At 36.7% G+C, this 17,473-nt stretch overlaps 1 protein-coding gene across 1 annotated transcript in view; it reads right to left on the reverse strand.

Annotated features, from left to right (window-relative positions):
• Nucleotides 1-17,473, reverse strand: part of ARHGAP42 (Rho GTPase activating protein 42) — a 292,266-nt gene that overhangs the window by 70,355 nt on the left and 204,438 nt on the right. Inside the window, exons 5-6 of the mRNA XM_036860862.1 lie at nt 12,774-12,875; nt 3,119-3,229 (exon numbers count right to left, since the gene is read on the reverse strand). Coding sequence (XP_036716757.1) covers nt 3,119-3,229; nt 12,774-12,875 — 213 coding nt within the window. The remainder of the gene's footprint in view (nt 1-3,118; nt 3,230-12,773; nt 12,876-17,473) is intronic.

Consider the following 17,473-nt stretch of genomic DNA (forward strand, 5'->3'; position numbering starts at 1 on the left):
TTAGACCTAGATTCTCCTTAGAATAATTACACCGTAGGAACATCTATTCCTAATATCATCTGAATATTCTGTAGAAGTTTTATCATAAGTACAAATTGACCCTTAAACAATTTGGGAATTAAGGACGCCTACACACACACACACACACACACACACACACACACACACACACAACCTTTGCAACTCTGTATATAACTTTACAGTCCTGCCTTGGTACGTTCTGCATCTTCAGACTCAACCAACCAGCAGATTGTGTAGTACTGCAGTATTTACTGAAAAACATCCAAATATAAGTGGGATCCACAAAGTTCAAACTTATGTTGTTCAAAGATCAACTGTCGTAGGATCTTGACATTAACTGAAACAATGTAAAATTATCTCAAATGATCATCATAAAGTAAGGATATTATTTAATGGGAATCACCAGGACTATTTATATTTTCTACTTGATATCATACAAACTGTATGAGATTAGTTGCATCCCTAAAGTATTTTGCTTTCCTCTAATGCTTATTTGTTAAATAAATCTCAGCTAAACTAGCATAGACTGCTTCATTTCTGCAATATAAAACTTTATGCAACAAGAATTGGATTTCTGCAGAAAAAAACCTGCAAAGATATTAAAGTATCCTCATGTTCTTTTATGTTTATACCTCCTCCGGGCTTTGTTTTTGAAATTTTAAAAGCTTTTTTCCTGCAAATTGATTTGTAAATGCATAACCTAAAGAGCGACATGCCCATGTTCTATTGCTCCCGTTTCTATTCTTCTCTACATTGGGGTGGAAATTAAGTAAAACCCCGTGGATGAGACTTTGCGGCTGGAAATGAGAAGGAGACTAAACTGACAGTACTATTTGGTTTGGCCAGACATTCTAATAGGAAAAATCCAGCAGCCAGGAAAATATTTTGGAAGAAGGACAATTTTAACATCGACCTTGATTGTGGTGTCACCAGAAAGGCATGCATTACAGAAGACTTATCAGACCATCCCAGTTCGGGATACAGTAGAGGGAGAGAAGAAAACACATTTCAATTGAAGGACAATTTCCATTTCTCTTCCTATATTATCACAAAAATTCATAAATTCTTATCATTCCTTCTGTGACCTATGAGCAAACAATTTTACAACGTTTTCTTTATATACCTGATGTCATCTTACAGAATGGTCTAGTTCACTGTTCCCAGACAGGATGGGCTATAAGAGAGGCTCAGATGGGGAAATAGGCTACCTGCATACCTCTCCAGAGAGCCAGAGGTACTACAGGTGTAAAAGGATCATTCCAGGTGTGAGGAAGAACCGCAGAGAAGATGAGCACAGTATCTGAAGGGAATGGGAACAGGTAATGAAGGAGTATGAAGGAAAACCATCAGAATTAATGGGGGCATTCTAACAAAGAGCTAAAATTCAGAAATTCCAAGAGGCAGGCCATAAAGAGGAAGTTTGCCAGCAAGGAGAGAGGCTTCAAAAACCATGATAGACTTCAGAGGCAGGACTTATTACTCCATGAGAAGGGGAGTAGGAATTTTAAGCATTAGTCATCTTCGTTGACTAGGGCTTATTAGGCTGACTAGTTGTCCATGAACCCCAGATGAGTTTCGGAGAGCCCCCCAAAAAAGTTTAATCAGATCCTCAAAGCATCTGCTAAATAAGAGGTTATCAATTCACCCTAAGGGGTTTAAGGACTTAGCTCTTTGGCAAACGGAACTTGGAGTCAAGGCTGTCATCCCAAATAGAGGGTTAAAGTTAAATTCCTGAGCCTGTGGTGTGGCCTCTGGTTCCTTAAATCCTTCTAGCTGAAGGGCTCGCCTTAGAAACTTGCCAAGTGTCCAGCAGACTGTCAGGTGGCTCCAGCTGAAGGGAGAGGCGTGAAGCAGAGGTGCTGGGAGCCAGGCAGGGGCTGATGGCTCTTCCCAGACTCTGCTCTGTCTCAGTTTCCCATCATCTTTAGGGAATCACTGATGGGTTTTCATCAGGAAGTAAAATTTTCAAATATATTTTGAAATGGATCTTCCCTTCTCCATGTCACCTCCACTAAAATAGGAATAGGGTATTTTATTTCCCATTATAAATAGATTTTTTATAAACTGACATAGGAAGAAAAGTATGGCTTAAATTATATATTTGATTTCTTACATATTTTATGATAGCTACTCCATCATCACATGGGAACTGAGCACTATCTTGGCTGTAGAACTCACCCTTATTCATCATAGATGATACCTCATGAAGATGCCTACTCAGGCAATATTGTAACATATTAGGGTATTACTTGGGAAAAAAATGCTAAGAAAATGAAGTAAGCTTATAAAGACCAGCCACCTGTTCTTTTTCTATAATGCAGTTTACGTTAGGGAATCCATTACTTTTTACACTGACTTAGGAAAATAAATGACTTCACTGGAAAGTCAGGCAGGTCCCAGCCTTGCAAGGAAGCAGGGTGGAACGAAGGAAGAAATACAGCCTTACCTCTTCTCCCTTCAACTAAAGGTTTGGTAAATGGGTCACTTTAGTGGTGAGGTATATTCCCTTAGGTATATGTAATATACATGCCTTAATTTTTAATTTTAGGTTTTTTAAATCAATAGGCTATTCTTAGGGCAGTTTTAGGTTTATAGAAAAATTGAGCAGAAATCATAGAATTTATAATATGTATAAAATAGATAATAAGAGCCTGCTGTATAAAAAATAAATAAATAAAATAAAATTTAAAAATTCAAAAAAAAAAGAAATTATAGAGTTCACATACACCCCCTTGGCCCCTACCCACACAGAGTTCCCATTATTAACATCTTGCGTCAGTGTGGTACATTGGTTGCAAGTGATAACCCAATATTGACATATTATTATTAAAGTTCATAGTTTACATTACAGTTCACTCTTGGTATTGTAAGTGTTATGAGTTTTGACAAATGTATAATGAATAACATGTATCCACCATTATAGTGTCCTATAGATTAGTTTCATTGCCCTAAAGTGCTCTGTGCTCCACCTACTCACCCTCCCCCACTCCTCTCCCTCCTTTTATTTTTAAAAAACATAATTTTCAACAGAAAAAAATGCAAATTTTGTTTCAGAGATGTACTGTACCTACTATTTTATAGGGAAAATAAATCTTACCGGTTCGACAAATTCAAACTTCTTTTTTTCTTGAACCTCTTGAATTTTAAAGACATATTCTAGTGACGCCTCATAGAAGTTTTGATGCTCTCGGTCAATCTGTGTATCTGCCTAAAAAGCACAAAAAAGGCAAATCATGATGCAGGGAGTGATTACTGAAGGTTCTCTGTTAGAGAGGAACTCAAATCCTGTTTTACTCTAAAATCTTTTTTAAAAAATTAAGTCCTTCAAAAAGTTTGAATATAGCAATTATTATGTCTTGGGAATACAGAGGCTAGGAAAACACAGTCCTTGCCCTCAAGAGCTTATAGTGTTTTGAACGGGAAGAAAAATGCATACACACACACACACACACACACACACACACACACACACACAGAGCAAGCACACAACATTCATTACATTAAAAAATTATTATAAAAGGGGTATGTAAAAATATATGAAAATCTATGGGAATCACAAGAAAGAGACTAAATTCTGGGAGAAAATGGTGGTGTTCTGAGTTGAATCTTAAGATAAATAACTGGCTGTGAAGAGTCAAAGATAAAAAAGAGTTTACTCCCATGAAAAAGTAAAAAGGCATGAAAGAGTCTGCCTTCAGAGTAAGTAAGTGGAAGGAAGGAGGGAGAAGCAAGGCTGGAATCACACTATAAAAGACCATGAAAACTGCATAATGTTTGGATTTAATTGAGGAAGAATCATCTGAGATTATTTTTGTGTATGGTGTTAGGGAGTGTTCTAATTTCATTCTTTTACATGTAGCTGTCCAGTTTTCCCAGCACCACTTATTGAAGAGGCTGTCTTTTCTCCATTGTATATTCTTGCCTCCTTCATCAAAAATAAGGTGACCATATGTGTGTGGGTTTATCTCTGGGCTTTCTATCCTGTTCCATTGATCTATATTTCTGTTTTTGTGCCAGTCCCATACTGTCTTGATGACTGTAGCTTTGTAGTATAGTCTGAAGTCCGGGAGCCTGATTCCTCCAGCTCCGTTTTTCTTTCTCAAGATTGCTTTGGCTATTTGGGGTCTTTTGTGTTTCCATACAAATTGTGAATTTTTTTGTTCTAGTTCTGTGAAAAATGCCATTGGTAGTTTGATAGGGATTGCATTGAATCTGTAGATTGCTTTGAGTAGTATACACTACCAAATGTAAAATAGATAGCTAGTGGGAAGCAGCCACATGTCACAGGGAGATCAGCTTGGTGCTTTGTGACCACCTAGATGGGTGGGACAGGGAGGATGGGAGGGAGACGCAAGAGGGAGGACATATGGGAATATATGTATACGTATAGCTGATTCACTTTGTTATAAAGCAGAAACTAACACACCATTGTAAAGCAATTATACTCCAATAAAGATGTTAAAAAAAATCATCTGAGAATATTAAACAGCAGAGCCACATATTAGGTAAACTCTTACAGAGATAATACTGGTAACAGAGCTCCCAAATGCAAAGGTTCCAAGCAATAAATCATGCTCCATCAATGCCATGCACATTCTCTTCCCACTTCTATGCCCACCATCGTCCTTGGATGCTGTCTTTAAAACTGACTTTGGTTTAGTAGGGAGGCATGATTTTACTTTCGTTGCCCAGCTACACACTCCTCACTGCCAGCTGAGATTACTAAAAGCAGATGAAAAGAATGGCCTCTCTGGAATACTAAGTATCTGCCAACAACAATTTGGGAATAGGACATTGTTTTGTAGCCATTTTACAATGATAATTTAACAAACAAAAGCTTAAAGAAAGATAAAATTAGGTTTGCTGGCTTAGCATAGCATCTTAAAACTTCATTTGAAAGAAAGACCTTTAAAAATAATTATATATACTTACTACTTGCTGTGCAATTATTTATATAATTTAAAATGGCCCAATATTATAAGCAACTCAGTAGGGATTTTTAAACTTGAGAATTTCAAGTTTATAAACTAATATATGAGAAGAACACATAAATCAGGTAAGAAATTTGGACCAGAAGCTTCTCAGCACCCAAAGTCATTATTCCACACAAATCATATATATTTTCTTTTTACCACTGCTTAGAGGAACACACTACGTATAGAACAAACGGTAAGGGGGTACAGGTGGTGGTATGCTAATAAATGTTTAACAATTGGCTCTCTTGCAGGTGGGGGAGCGTGTCTGATTTGCAGTATTTGCTGGTTTCTGTGGTAAAATATTCCCAAAATAGCCAGCTCCAAATCACAAACACAACATCACTGAACGAGTGATGAGAAAGAGATGAAGAAATCAGCTCTCCAAGAGAAAGCTTCAGTACACCATTGGGTGTAAAGGATGCGAGAATAATTTCAGTCTCAGAGATAACAGTCTATTCCACAAGTTATTTCTGAAACTTTCATTTACTTTAAAAGATAGTCTTTGTGTCAACCAGCACACAGGAACAAACTAGAATGTTGAGACATCTTAGAGCCTAAAATGATTATTTCTGGTCAACAAAGCTGTGCAGAAAATGTTAGCAGAGCAGGCATGAATACTATCCATTGAAAGGCCTGCTTACAAGGTTGGCCCTTGGCTGGCATATGGGAATGTGGATTTTGGGAGGGTTCCCACCAGCCTAACTGATAAGAGTAGTTCACTATGCTGAAACTGTGCAAACAATATGGTTTATTTTGAACACCTGCTTTCTTTCTGGGAGTCTGGAATTTGGGTATATGACGAGCGGAGGGTGCCTATACGACCAGCCCCCAGTAAAAACCATGGGCACTCAGTCTATGAGTTTCTAGTAGACCACATTTCACACATGTTGTCACGACTCATTGCTGGGGGAATTAAGTCCTATGTGTCTCCACTGGGAGAGGATTCTTGGAATTTTGTGCCTGGTTTCCCCTAGACTTCAACAACTAAATTCAATATACCGAATCTGCTTTGAAAGGTCATCTAGAATGCACAGTGCTAAAAGAATACAATAGCTTAATTCTTTTCTTCAGTACAAGATTTAGAAAGACATTCTTTTACCTCAGACGAATTCCTTTAGTACTCAAGCTCATAGTGTGTAGCAGACACTTACTTACATACCCACTAGCAACTGTCATATATTTTGTACTGGAGAAGTAGAATAACTATGTAATTTATTGTCTAAACTTTTAAAACTGAAAGGGATTAGTAATTAGTCCAGAACAACAGGTATAAGCTGTTATTTATGTGGCAAAGTCATCCTAGTAAGAAACCAAGTTAATTACATAAGAAAACCACATAGTTCTGTAGGTACCTAACTTCTTCCCCAACCATAATAAGCTGTCTCAATTCAAAATAGAGGAAAAAGGCTCAGGTGATATTTGCTGAATCATTCCCAGAGGAGAAAGGATTTAAGCTGGATGCTGAAGAATGGAGAGGTTAGAGTACATGGAGATAAAAGAAGCGTTTCGGTGAGGGAATAAAGTCAGAAGTTATGTTTTGGTAGATAGATCGAAAGGGTTGGTTTGAAACAGTCAGAAATGAGAATTGAGGCAAAATAGGGAGAATGAGTGCAAATGTCATCCTATAAACCATGCAAAAGCTTGAGAAGGGTGTGGACAAGATCAGAGGTGAACCTGAAGAAGATTAAAGTGAGGACAGTGTAGAATGTGTTGATTCAATGGTAAAGCTGGGTGCATGTGAGTATAAGGAGAGCTCTTATTTGATAAAGGTAAAGGTGTTTGGTATATCCTAGAAAGAGAAGTTGAAGGATATGGGTGTGAGAAGCAAGGGGGGAAAAAAAAAGTCAAAGATAATTTTGACACAAGAAATAATACCAGCATTAACAGAATTAAAGAAGTGAGAAGCAGGAGCAAATCTGAGAAAATGTGTGAGATTTCACATGTGTCACTAAGGTGTTGTAGTCTGAAGTCCTGGTAACCAGTCAGTGGACAGTGCAAAGGTGGTCAGGTATGATGGTGGGAGATACTCGCCGAGATGTTACAGACAATATGGAAGGAGCAGAGCTAGCAGGGACACAAACTGAAGGATAAGAATAGAGCTATAAGGTAGAACCTGAGGGATTCCCTTCACTCAGGAAGTGGGAAGAAGAACATTTTGAAAGCGTATTTAGTGATAGATAGAAACACAAACTCTGGGTTCCTAAAAGGAATCCCTTTACTTTTTTCCTAACTATAAAAGTAATACATATTCATTACTATAAGTTTATTCATTGTTCATTATTATAACAGGAAAATGTAAAGAAAATAAAAATTGCAGCCCCACTATCAATATTTTGATGTGTAACACGCACACAAACACAAACTTACTTCAAAAAACCTGAATAATAGTGTACATTCTGGTTTAAATCCTGGTTTTTTTTTTTCCTCTTAAGCTAAAAAATATTTCCAAATGTCTTTAAATGATTTTCCAAATAAAACTTTTCACAGCCATATCAATTCCATTTTTGGCCAAGCTATATTTGTATATTTATCCCAATCATTCTTTTGTGCCATTTCAGATGTTTCTAAAATTTGCATTGTGAATAACTCTTGGATCAACATATTTACACAATTTATTTTTATGCTTATTTCTGATCATTTCTTTAGGGAAAATTTCTATCAATAAAATCACTTCAACTATCTTGTACATATAACATTGATTGAAATATGATGTCAAATTTACCTCAAAAGTTATTGAATGATTTCATATTCCCACCAGAAAAGTAAATGTGTGCTCAGTTTCCCATACCTTCACTAACAATGGATATTATATTTTAAGAAAATAAAATAACATGCTGCTACTATTATTAAATTGCACTTTTTAATACATGTGACATTGAAACTTACAATATTTATTATGGTTTATATTTCTTCTTTGATGAAGTGCCCTTTCATATTCTTACCCCATTTTTTCCACTAAAGTCTTTATCTTTTTCACATTGATTTGCAAACACATATATAAGAGATGGTTATCCTGTGTCATATATTGTATACATTTCCTAACACTTTGCCTTTTATTTTGATTTAATTTTTTTTTTGAAATAGATTACTTTCATGTATTCTGGTCTTTCTACATTTCCTTTATGATCTCTTCCTCTTATTTTATGCTTAGAAAGAAATTATCCATTCACATATCAAATATTACTTCTTTTCATCTACTGTAAAGCCCATAATTTTGACGAGTCTCGTTCCAATTCTGTTTGCTCCAGTGGTCCATCTAGTTGATGGCCTTGGAGCTTTACCAACACAAGCTGACCCCTAATTCAGTCCTGGTAATGGGCAGTCACTTATTTTCCATGAGCAAAATGAACAAAGAGTCAGCTGTGCCAGTAAGAAGGCACAGAGGGGTCTTTCTGAGAACTTAATAGGCTTGGTGCTGACAGAAGGACCAGAGCTGCTCTGGAAGGGAACAGATGACATTTAATGCCATGTTACGGAATTAAATACGTGTGCGGCAGCATTGCCCTATAACAGTTTTGACTCCTGGAAGGATAGAGGAATAAATAAAAAGCAAGCTACGTTTTTCCTTGTCTACATTATACGCTCTGAGGAGTTTCTCTGCACAATATCTGTTTGTATTCTATTGCGGGCTGTGCCTCCTGGAAAAAAAGTGTGTGTGTGTGTGTGTGTGTAGTGGGGCAAGTGGAGGATGTTACTAACCGTGTTATAAGTTTTTCTAGCATCCAACTAAATACAAAACCAGAATGAATATTCTATCATAGCTCAAGGGATTGAGGGCAACTAACAAGTATTAAATATTGAGCTAGGTTGTCAGGGAAAATTAAATCATAAACTCTAGAGGACTTTAAAATTATGATAAAGTTAATATTTTCTAGATGCTTTAAGCAATGTCTTATCTAAGGGTGGCCCTCATATTCACCAAGAACCTGATAACCCTTTAGAGACTCTAAATTTAAACTACCCTTGATTTTGAGGCAGTTGATTTTTTTAAAATTAATTTTTATTGGAGTATAGTTGCTTTACAATGTGGTGTTAGCTTCTACTGCACAGCCAAGTGAATCAGCCATACATACACATATATCCCCTCTCTTTTGGATTTTCCTCCCATTTAGGTCACCACAGTGCACTAAGTAGAGTTCCCTGTGCCATACAGTATGTTCCCCTCAGTTGTCTATTTTATACATAGTATCAATAGTGCATATGTGTCAATCTCAATCTCCCAATTCCTCCCACCCCACCCTTTTCTCCCTTGGAATCCATACATTTGTTCTCTACGTCTGTCTCCATTTCTGCTTCACAAATAAGGTCATCTATACCATTTTTCTAGATTCCACAGATATGCGTTAATATATGATATTTGTTTTTCTCTTTCTGACTTATTTCCCTCTGTATGACACTCTCTAGGTCCATCCACATCTCTATAAATGACCCAATTTTGTTCCTTTTTATGGCTGAGTAATATTCCATTGTATATATGTACCACTACTTCTTTATCCATTCCTCTGTTGATGGACATTTAGGTGGCTTCCATGTCCTGGCTATTGTAAATAGTGCTGCTATGAACACTGGGGTGCATGTGTCTTTTTGAATTATGGTTTTCTCTGGGTATATGCCCAGTAGTGGGATTATTGGGTCATAAGGTAGTTCTATTTTTAGTTTTTTAAGGAACGTCCATACTGTTTTCCATAGTGGCTGTATCAATTTACATTCCCACCAAGAGTGCAAGAGTGTTCTCTTTTCTCCACACCCTCTCCAGCATTTACTGTTTGTAGATTTTTTGATGATGGCCATTCTTACTGGTGTGAGGTGATACCTCATTGTAGTTTTAATTTGCATTTCGGTAATCATTAGTGATGTCGAGCATCTTTTCATGTGCCTCTTGGCCATCTGTTTGTCTTCTTTGGAGGAATGTCTATTTAGGTTTTCCACCTGTGTTTTGATTGGGTTTTTTGTTTTTTTGATATTGAGCTGCATGAGCTGTTTGTATATTTTGGAGATTAATTCTTTTTTTTTTTTTAACATCTTCACTGGAGTATAATTGCTTTACAATGGTGTGTTAGTTTCTGCTTTATAACAAAGTGAATCAGCTATACATATACATATATCCCCATATCTCCTCCCTCTTGCAACTCCCTCCCACCCTCCCTATCCCACCCCTCTAGGTGGTCACAAAGCACAAAGCTGAGCTCCCTGTGCTATGCGGCTGATTCCCACTAGCTATCTATTTTACATTTGGTAGTGTATATATGTCAATGTTACTCTCTCACTTCGTCCCAGCTTACACTTTCCCATCCCCCTCTCCTCAAGTCCATTCTCTACATCTGCGTCTTTATTCCTGCCCCGCCCCTAGGTTCTTCAGAACCTTTTTTTTTTTTTTTAGATTCCATATATATGTGTTAGCATACAGTATTTGTTTTTCTCTTTCTGACTTACTTCACTCTGTATGACAGACTCTAGGTCCATCCACCTCACTACAAATAACTCCATTTCGTTTCTTTTTATGGCTGAGTAATATTCCATTGTATATACATGCCATATCTTCTTTATCCATTCATCTGTCGATGGACACTTAGGTTGCTTCCATGTCCTGGCTATTGTAAATAGAGCTGCAATGAACATTGTGGTCCATGACTCTTTTTGAATTATGGTTTTCTCAAGGTATATGCCCAGTAGTGGGATTGCTGGGTCGTATGGTAGTTTTATTTTTAGTCTTTTAAGGAACCTCCATACTGTTCTCCATAGTGGCCGTATCAATTTACATTCCCACCAAGAGTGCAAGAGGGTTCCCTTTTCTTCATACCCTCTCCAGCATTTATTGTTTATAGATTTTTTGATGATGGCCATTCTGACTGGTGTGAGGTGATACCTCATTGTAGTTTTGATTTGCATTTCTCTAATGATTAGTGATGTTGAGCATTCTTTCATGTGTTTGTTGGCAATCTGTGTATCTTCTTTGGAGAAGTGTCTATTTAGGTCTTCTACCCATTTTTGGATTGCATTGTTTGGTTTTTTGATATTGAGTTGCATGAGCTGCTTGTACATTTTGGAAATTAATCCTCTGTGAGTTTCTTCATTTGCAAGTATTTTCTCCCATTCTGAGGGTTGTCTTTTTGTCTTGTTTATGGTCTCCTTTGCTGTGCAAAAGCTATTAAGTTTCATTAGGTCCCATTTGTTTATTTTTGTTTTTGTTTTCATTACTCTAGGAGGTGGATCAAAAAAGATCTTACTGTGATTTATGTCAAAGAGTGTTCTGAGGCAGTTGATTTTTAAAATGGTACTTGGTCATGGCCTTTGGTACATGATGGTGACAATTAGGGGAGCCCTTTCTACTTCATCTACATACCGCATTCTCTCTTAGGTTTATTCTAATGCTATGTTTAAAGAGATATGTGAGCATTTAAGAAGTTTGGAGTATGTGAACATAATATTAAATAACAACATAGTACTTCATAAGATTAAATATGTCCATGAAAATTAAAAATATAATTTTCCTTAATAACAGATTTTTCTCCATTTCACTTTAGCCCCAAAACCTTTCCATAGCCCCACAGCTGTATATTAAATTGTCCTATTTTAACAGCAGGTGTTAATAACAAGATGTTCATTATAATGAACACATATTTAAATAACAAAACTTCCCAACATTAAACATTTTTAAGTGAAGAAATTCAATTCCCTCTAGGGGAACATAAGAGTATAGAAAAAAGGAATCAGAAGCAACCCTCCCGTGCCTTTTGGACAACTGTTCCACTGCATTTGAACTCTAACTCGTCAAGCATGCTTTATGGCTGAATATGGAGGTCAGGGAAAGAAGAATAGGAGTAAGGAGGGCAGAGGACCAGACTGAACTTGAAAAACGGTTCATGAAGGGAGGTGGCTTTGCTAGAGGATCAGGAGGAGGCATTTGAAAGAGGTTCCCCACCACAGTCCCTAGAAGTACAGAGAGGAGAGGAAGAAGAGATGAAAGGAGGCTCAGCACACTACATGATTCCCTATGAAGGGCTGGAGAGCAGTGATGAGCCATAGGGGAACTAGCTCAACAACTCCCAGCTCAGCTCTGAGACACACCACTGTACACTGGGGGAATGATGCATGGTGTGTCAAGATTTGGTTGCTGCCAAGATGAAAGACAAGAGAGCCTTTTTTTAAAAAAAACATATCCCATCACTAGAACTGGAACTGCATTATTACTCAGTAAAAGGACTATTCGATTTGACTAATTATAGTTGAAACACTACCAATGAGAAGAAATTTTCAGAAAAAAGGAAGAAATGGATTCCTTATATGCATACACTGTACATGTTAGTAAATGCATATAAGGAATGTTGACTGTTGACTTGTTCTTTCAGAAAGTTGACATAAAATAATGGAAATTTTAAAACATGTAGTTGTATACGTATCTTTTTTCCCCTTAATGTTGATGCAACACCTTAAAAACAGATATTTTCAACTTAATATAAATGTTATAACATGAATTTGGTAGGTCCTGCTATTTAAAATATGCCCAACAAGAAGAAAAAGAAATAGCCTTGTTTCACTCTTTCTCATCATTGAAGGAAATACTAATCTTTCTCTTAGAACTGTTAACATTAAATGTCACAAGGCATGTAAAATGCTCAGCACAGTGCCTGTCTGTAGTAAGTGGTCAATTAACTTAAATATTCTCATCATTATTTATTAAGAGGAGCAGATTCTGAGATAATGTCTACTTTTCGAAATTTGGACTTCGCATGACAATGTTAATGCCCTTTCCACATTTCATTTGGAGAAACTTACCTCCTGCAAATGAGACTCCTTTTTCTTTGCAGACAAATTTAAATGCTTGTCAAGAATAGAATAGTATTTTTCACTCTCTTTGTCAAATTTCTTCTTTCCATCCTAGATCACAAAAACAACAAAACATTCAAATTAGAGAATAAAGAAAGCCTTGATTTCCACCATCCCCATCAAACATCCACTGAAATTATTTAATAAAGATTTAGTGAGCTTCAACTATGTGCAAAACTTGATGAAGTAGAGTAGGAAGAAGGATGTGAAACAAAATCATTTGAGTATGTATTCTGCTCTCAAAGAAGTTCATGGAACTATAGTATGGAGGGGGCAGGCTGCCTACAGTAGAATCCCTTTGAACACTTTATAACTGATTCTCAACAAGAAATTCTGAACTGGGATAGGACCAAGAGAACCCGTCTCATTTAGACTTTTTGGTGATTCAGATGAGTTAATATACAAGCAGTTTAGAGAAGTACTTACACACTCTTCTCAAGGAATCATAATATTACCCAGCCACAAAAAAGATGCCACTTACTGAGCTCTGTCCACCAGAGCAACAGTCAGCTCTACCCACCACCAGTCCCTCCTATCAGGAAACTTACACAAGCCTCTTAGATAGCCTCATCCAACAGAGGGCAGACAGCAGAAGCAAGAAAAACTACAATCTTGCAGCCTGTGGAACAAAAACCACATTCACAGAAAGATAGAAAAGATGAAAAGGCAGAGGGCTATGTACCAGATGAAGGAACAAGATAAAACCCCAGAAAAACAACTAAATGAAGTGGAGATAGGCATCCTTCCAGAAAAATAATTCAGAATAATGATAATGAAGATGATCCAGGACCTCGGAGAAAGAATGGAGGCAAACATCGAGAAGACACAAGAAATGTTTAACAAAGATCTAGACAAATTAAAGAACAAGCAAACAGAGATGAACAATACAAAAACTGAAATGATAACTACACTAGAAGGAATCAATAGCAGAATAACTGAGGCAGAAGAACGGATAAGCGACCTGGAAGACAGAATAGTGGAATTCACTGCTGCGGAACAGACTAAAGAAAAAAGAATGAAAAGAAATGAAGATAGCCTAAGAGACCTCTGGGACAACATTAAACACAACAACATTCACATTATAGGGGTCCCAGAAGGAGAAGAGAGAGAGAAAGGGCCAGAGAAAATATCTGAAGAGATTATAGTAGAAAACTTCCCTAACATGGGAAAGGAAATAGCCACCCAAGCCCAGGAAGCACAGTGAGTCCCATACAGGATAAACCCAAGGGGAAACACGCTGAGACATAGTAATCAAATTGGCAAAAATTAAAGACAAGGAAAAATTATTGAAAGCAGCAAGGGAAAAATGACAAATAACATACAAGGGAACTCCCGTAAGGTTAACAGGTGATTTCTCAGCAGAAACTCTACAAGCCAGAAGGGAGTGGCATGATATACTTAAAGTGATGAAAGGGAAGAACCTACAACCAAGATTACTCTACCCAGTAAGGATCTCATTCAAATTTGAAGGAGAAATCAAAAGCTTTACAGACAAACAAAAGCTAAGAGAATTCAGCACCACCAAACTAGCTCTACAACAAATGCTAAAGGAACTTCTCTAAGTGGGAAACACAAGAGAAGAAAAGGACCTACAAAAACAAACCCAAAACAATTAAGAAAATGGTCATAGGAACATACATATCGATAATTACCTTAAACATGAATGGATTAAATGCTCCAACCAAAAGACACAGGCTTGCTGAATGGATACAAAAACAAGACCCATATATATGCTGTCTACAAGAGACACACTTCAGACCTAGGGACATATACAGACTGAAAGTGAGGGGATGGAAAAAGATATTCCATGCAAATGGAAATCAAAAGAAAGCTGGAGTAGCTATACTCATATCAGATAAAATCTAGACTTTAAAATAAAGAATGTTACAAGAGAGAAGGAAGGACACTACATAATGATCAAGGGATCAAACCAAGAAGAAGATATAACAATTATAAATATATATGCACCCAACATAGGAGCACCTCAATACATAAGGCAACTGCTAACAGCTATAAAAGAGGAAATCGACAGTAACACAATAATAGTGGGGGACTTTAACACCTCACTTACACCAATGGACAGATCATCCAAAATGAAAATAAATAAGGAAACAGAAGCTTTAAATGACACAATAGACCAGATAGACTTAATTGACATTTATAGGACATTCCACCCAAAAACAGCAGATTACAGCTTCTTCTCAAGTGCGCACGGAACATTCTCCAGGATAGATCACATCTTGCATCACAAATCAAGCCTCAGTAAATTTAAGAAAATTGAAAGCATATCAAGCATCTTTTCTAACCACACGCTATGAGATTAGAAATGAATTACAGGGAAAAAACCGTAAAAAACACAAACACATGGAGGCTAAACAATACGTTACTAAATAACCAAGACATCACTGAAGAAATCAAAGAGGAAACCAAAAAATACCTAGAGACAAATGACAACGAAAACACGATGATCCAAAACCTATGGGATGCAGCAAAAGCAGTTCTAAGAGGGAACTTTATAGCTATACAAGTCTACTTCAAGAAACAAGAAACATCTCAAATAAACAATCTAACCTTACACCTAAAGGAACTAGAGAAAGAACAAACAAAACCCAAAGTTAGGAGAAGGAAAGAAATCATAAAGATCAGAGGAGAAATAAATGAAATAGAAACAAAGAAAACAATAGCAAAGATCAATAAAACTAAAAGCTGGTACTTTGAGAAGATAAACAAAATTGATAAACCATTAGCCAGACTCATCAGGAAAAAGAGGGAGAGGACTCAAATCAATAAAATTAGAAATGAAAAAGGAGAAGTTACAACAGACACCACTGAAATACAAAGTATCCTAAGAGACTACTACAAGCAACTCTATGCCAATAAAATGGACAACCTGGAAGAAATGGACAGATTCTTAGAAAGGTATAACCTTCCAAGACTGAAGCAGGAAGAAATAGAAAATATGAACAGACCAATCACAAGTAATGAAATTCAAACTGTGATTAAAAATCTTCCAACAAACAAAAGTCCAGGACCAGATGGTTTCACAGGTGAATTCTATCAAACATTTAGAGACAAGCTAACACCCATCCTTCTCAAACTCTTCCAAAATATTGCAGAGGAAGGAACACTCCCAAACTCATTCTATGAGGCCACCATCACCCTGATACCAAAACCAGACAAAGATACTACAAAAAAAGAAAATTACAGACCAATATCACTGATGAATATAGATGCAAAAATCCTCAACAAAATACTAGCAAACAGAATCCAACAACACATTAAAAGGATTGTACACCACGATCAAGTGGGATTTATCCCAGAGATGCAAGGATTCTTCAATATACGCAAATCAATCAATGTGATACACCATATTAACAAATTAAAGAAGAAAAACCATATGATCATCTCAATAGATGCAGAGAAAACTTTCGACAAAATTCAACACCCATTTATGATAAAAACTCTTCAGAAGTAGGCGTAGAGGGAACTTACCTCAACATAATAAAGGCCATATATGACAAACCCACAGCCAACATTGTTCTCAATGGTGAAAAACTGAAAGCATTTCCTCTAAGATAAAGAACAAGACACGGATGTCCACTCTCCACTATTATTCAACATAGTTTTGCAAGTCCTAGCCACAACAATCAGAGAAGAAACAGAAATAAAAGGAATCCAAATTGGAAAAGAAGAAGTGAAACTGTCACTGTTTGCAGATGACATGATACTATACATAGAGAATCCTTAAAATGCCAACAGAAAACTACTAGAACTAATCAATGATTTGGTAAAGTTGCAGGATACAAAATTAATGCACAGAAATCTCTTGCATTTCTATACACTAATGATGAAAAATCTGAAAGAGAAATAAAGGAAACACTCCCATTTATCACTGCAACAAAAAGAATAAAATACCTAGGAATAAACTTACCTAGGGAGACAAAAGACCTGTATGCAGAAAACTATAAGACACTGATGAAAGAAATTAAATATGATACCAACTGATGGAGAGATATACCATGTTCTTGGATTGGAAGAATCAACATTGTGAAAATGACTATACTACCCAAAGCAATCTACAGATTCAATGCAATCCCTATCAAATAACCAATGGCATATTTTACGGAACTAGAACAAAAAATCTTAAAATTTATATGGAGACACAAAAGACCCCGAATAGCCAAAGTAGTCTTGAGGGAAAAAAACGGAGCTGGAGGAATCAGACACCCTGACTTCGGACTATCCTACAAAGCTACAGTAATCAAGACAATATGGTACTGGCACAAAAACAGAAACATAGATCAATGGAACAAGATAGAAAGCCCAGCGATAAACCCACGCACCTATGGTCAACTAATCTATGACAAAGGAGGCAAGGATATACAGTGGAGAAAAGACAGTCTCTTCAATAAGTGGTGCTGGGAAAACTGGACAGCTACATGTAAAAGAATGAAATTAGAACACTCCCTAACACCATACACAAAAATAAACTCAAAATGGATTCGAAACCTAAATGTAAGACTGGACACTATAAAACTCTTAGAGGAAAACATAGAAAGAACACACTTTGACATAAATCACAGCAAGATCGTCTTTGATCCACCTCCAAGAGTAATGGAAATAAAAACAAACAAATGGGACCTAATGAA

Source organism: Balaenoptera musculus, chromosome 8 (assembly GCF_009873245.2).
Source record: "Balaenoptera musculus isolate JJ_BM4_2016_0621 chromosome 8, mBalMus1.pri.v3, whole genome shotgun sequence".
Taxonomy (NCBI): Eukaryota; Metazoa; Chordata; class Mammalia; order Artiodactyla; family Balaenopteridae; genus Balaenoptera; species Balaenoptera musculus.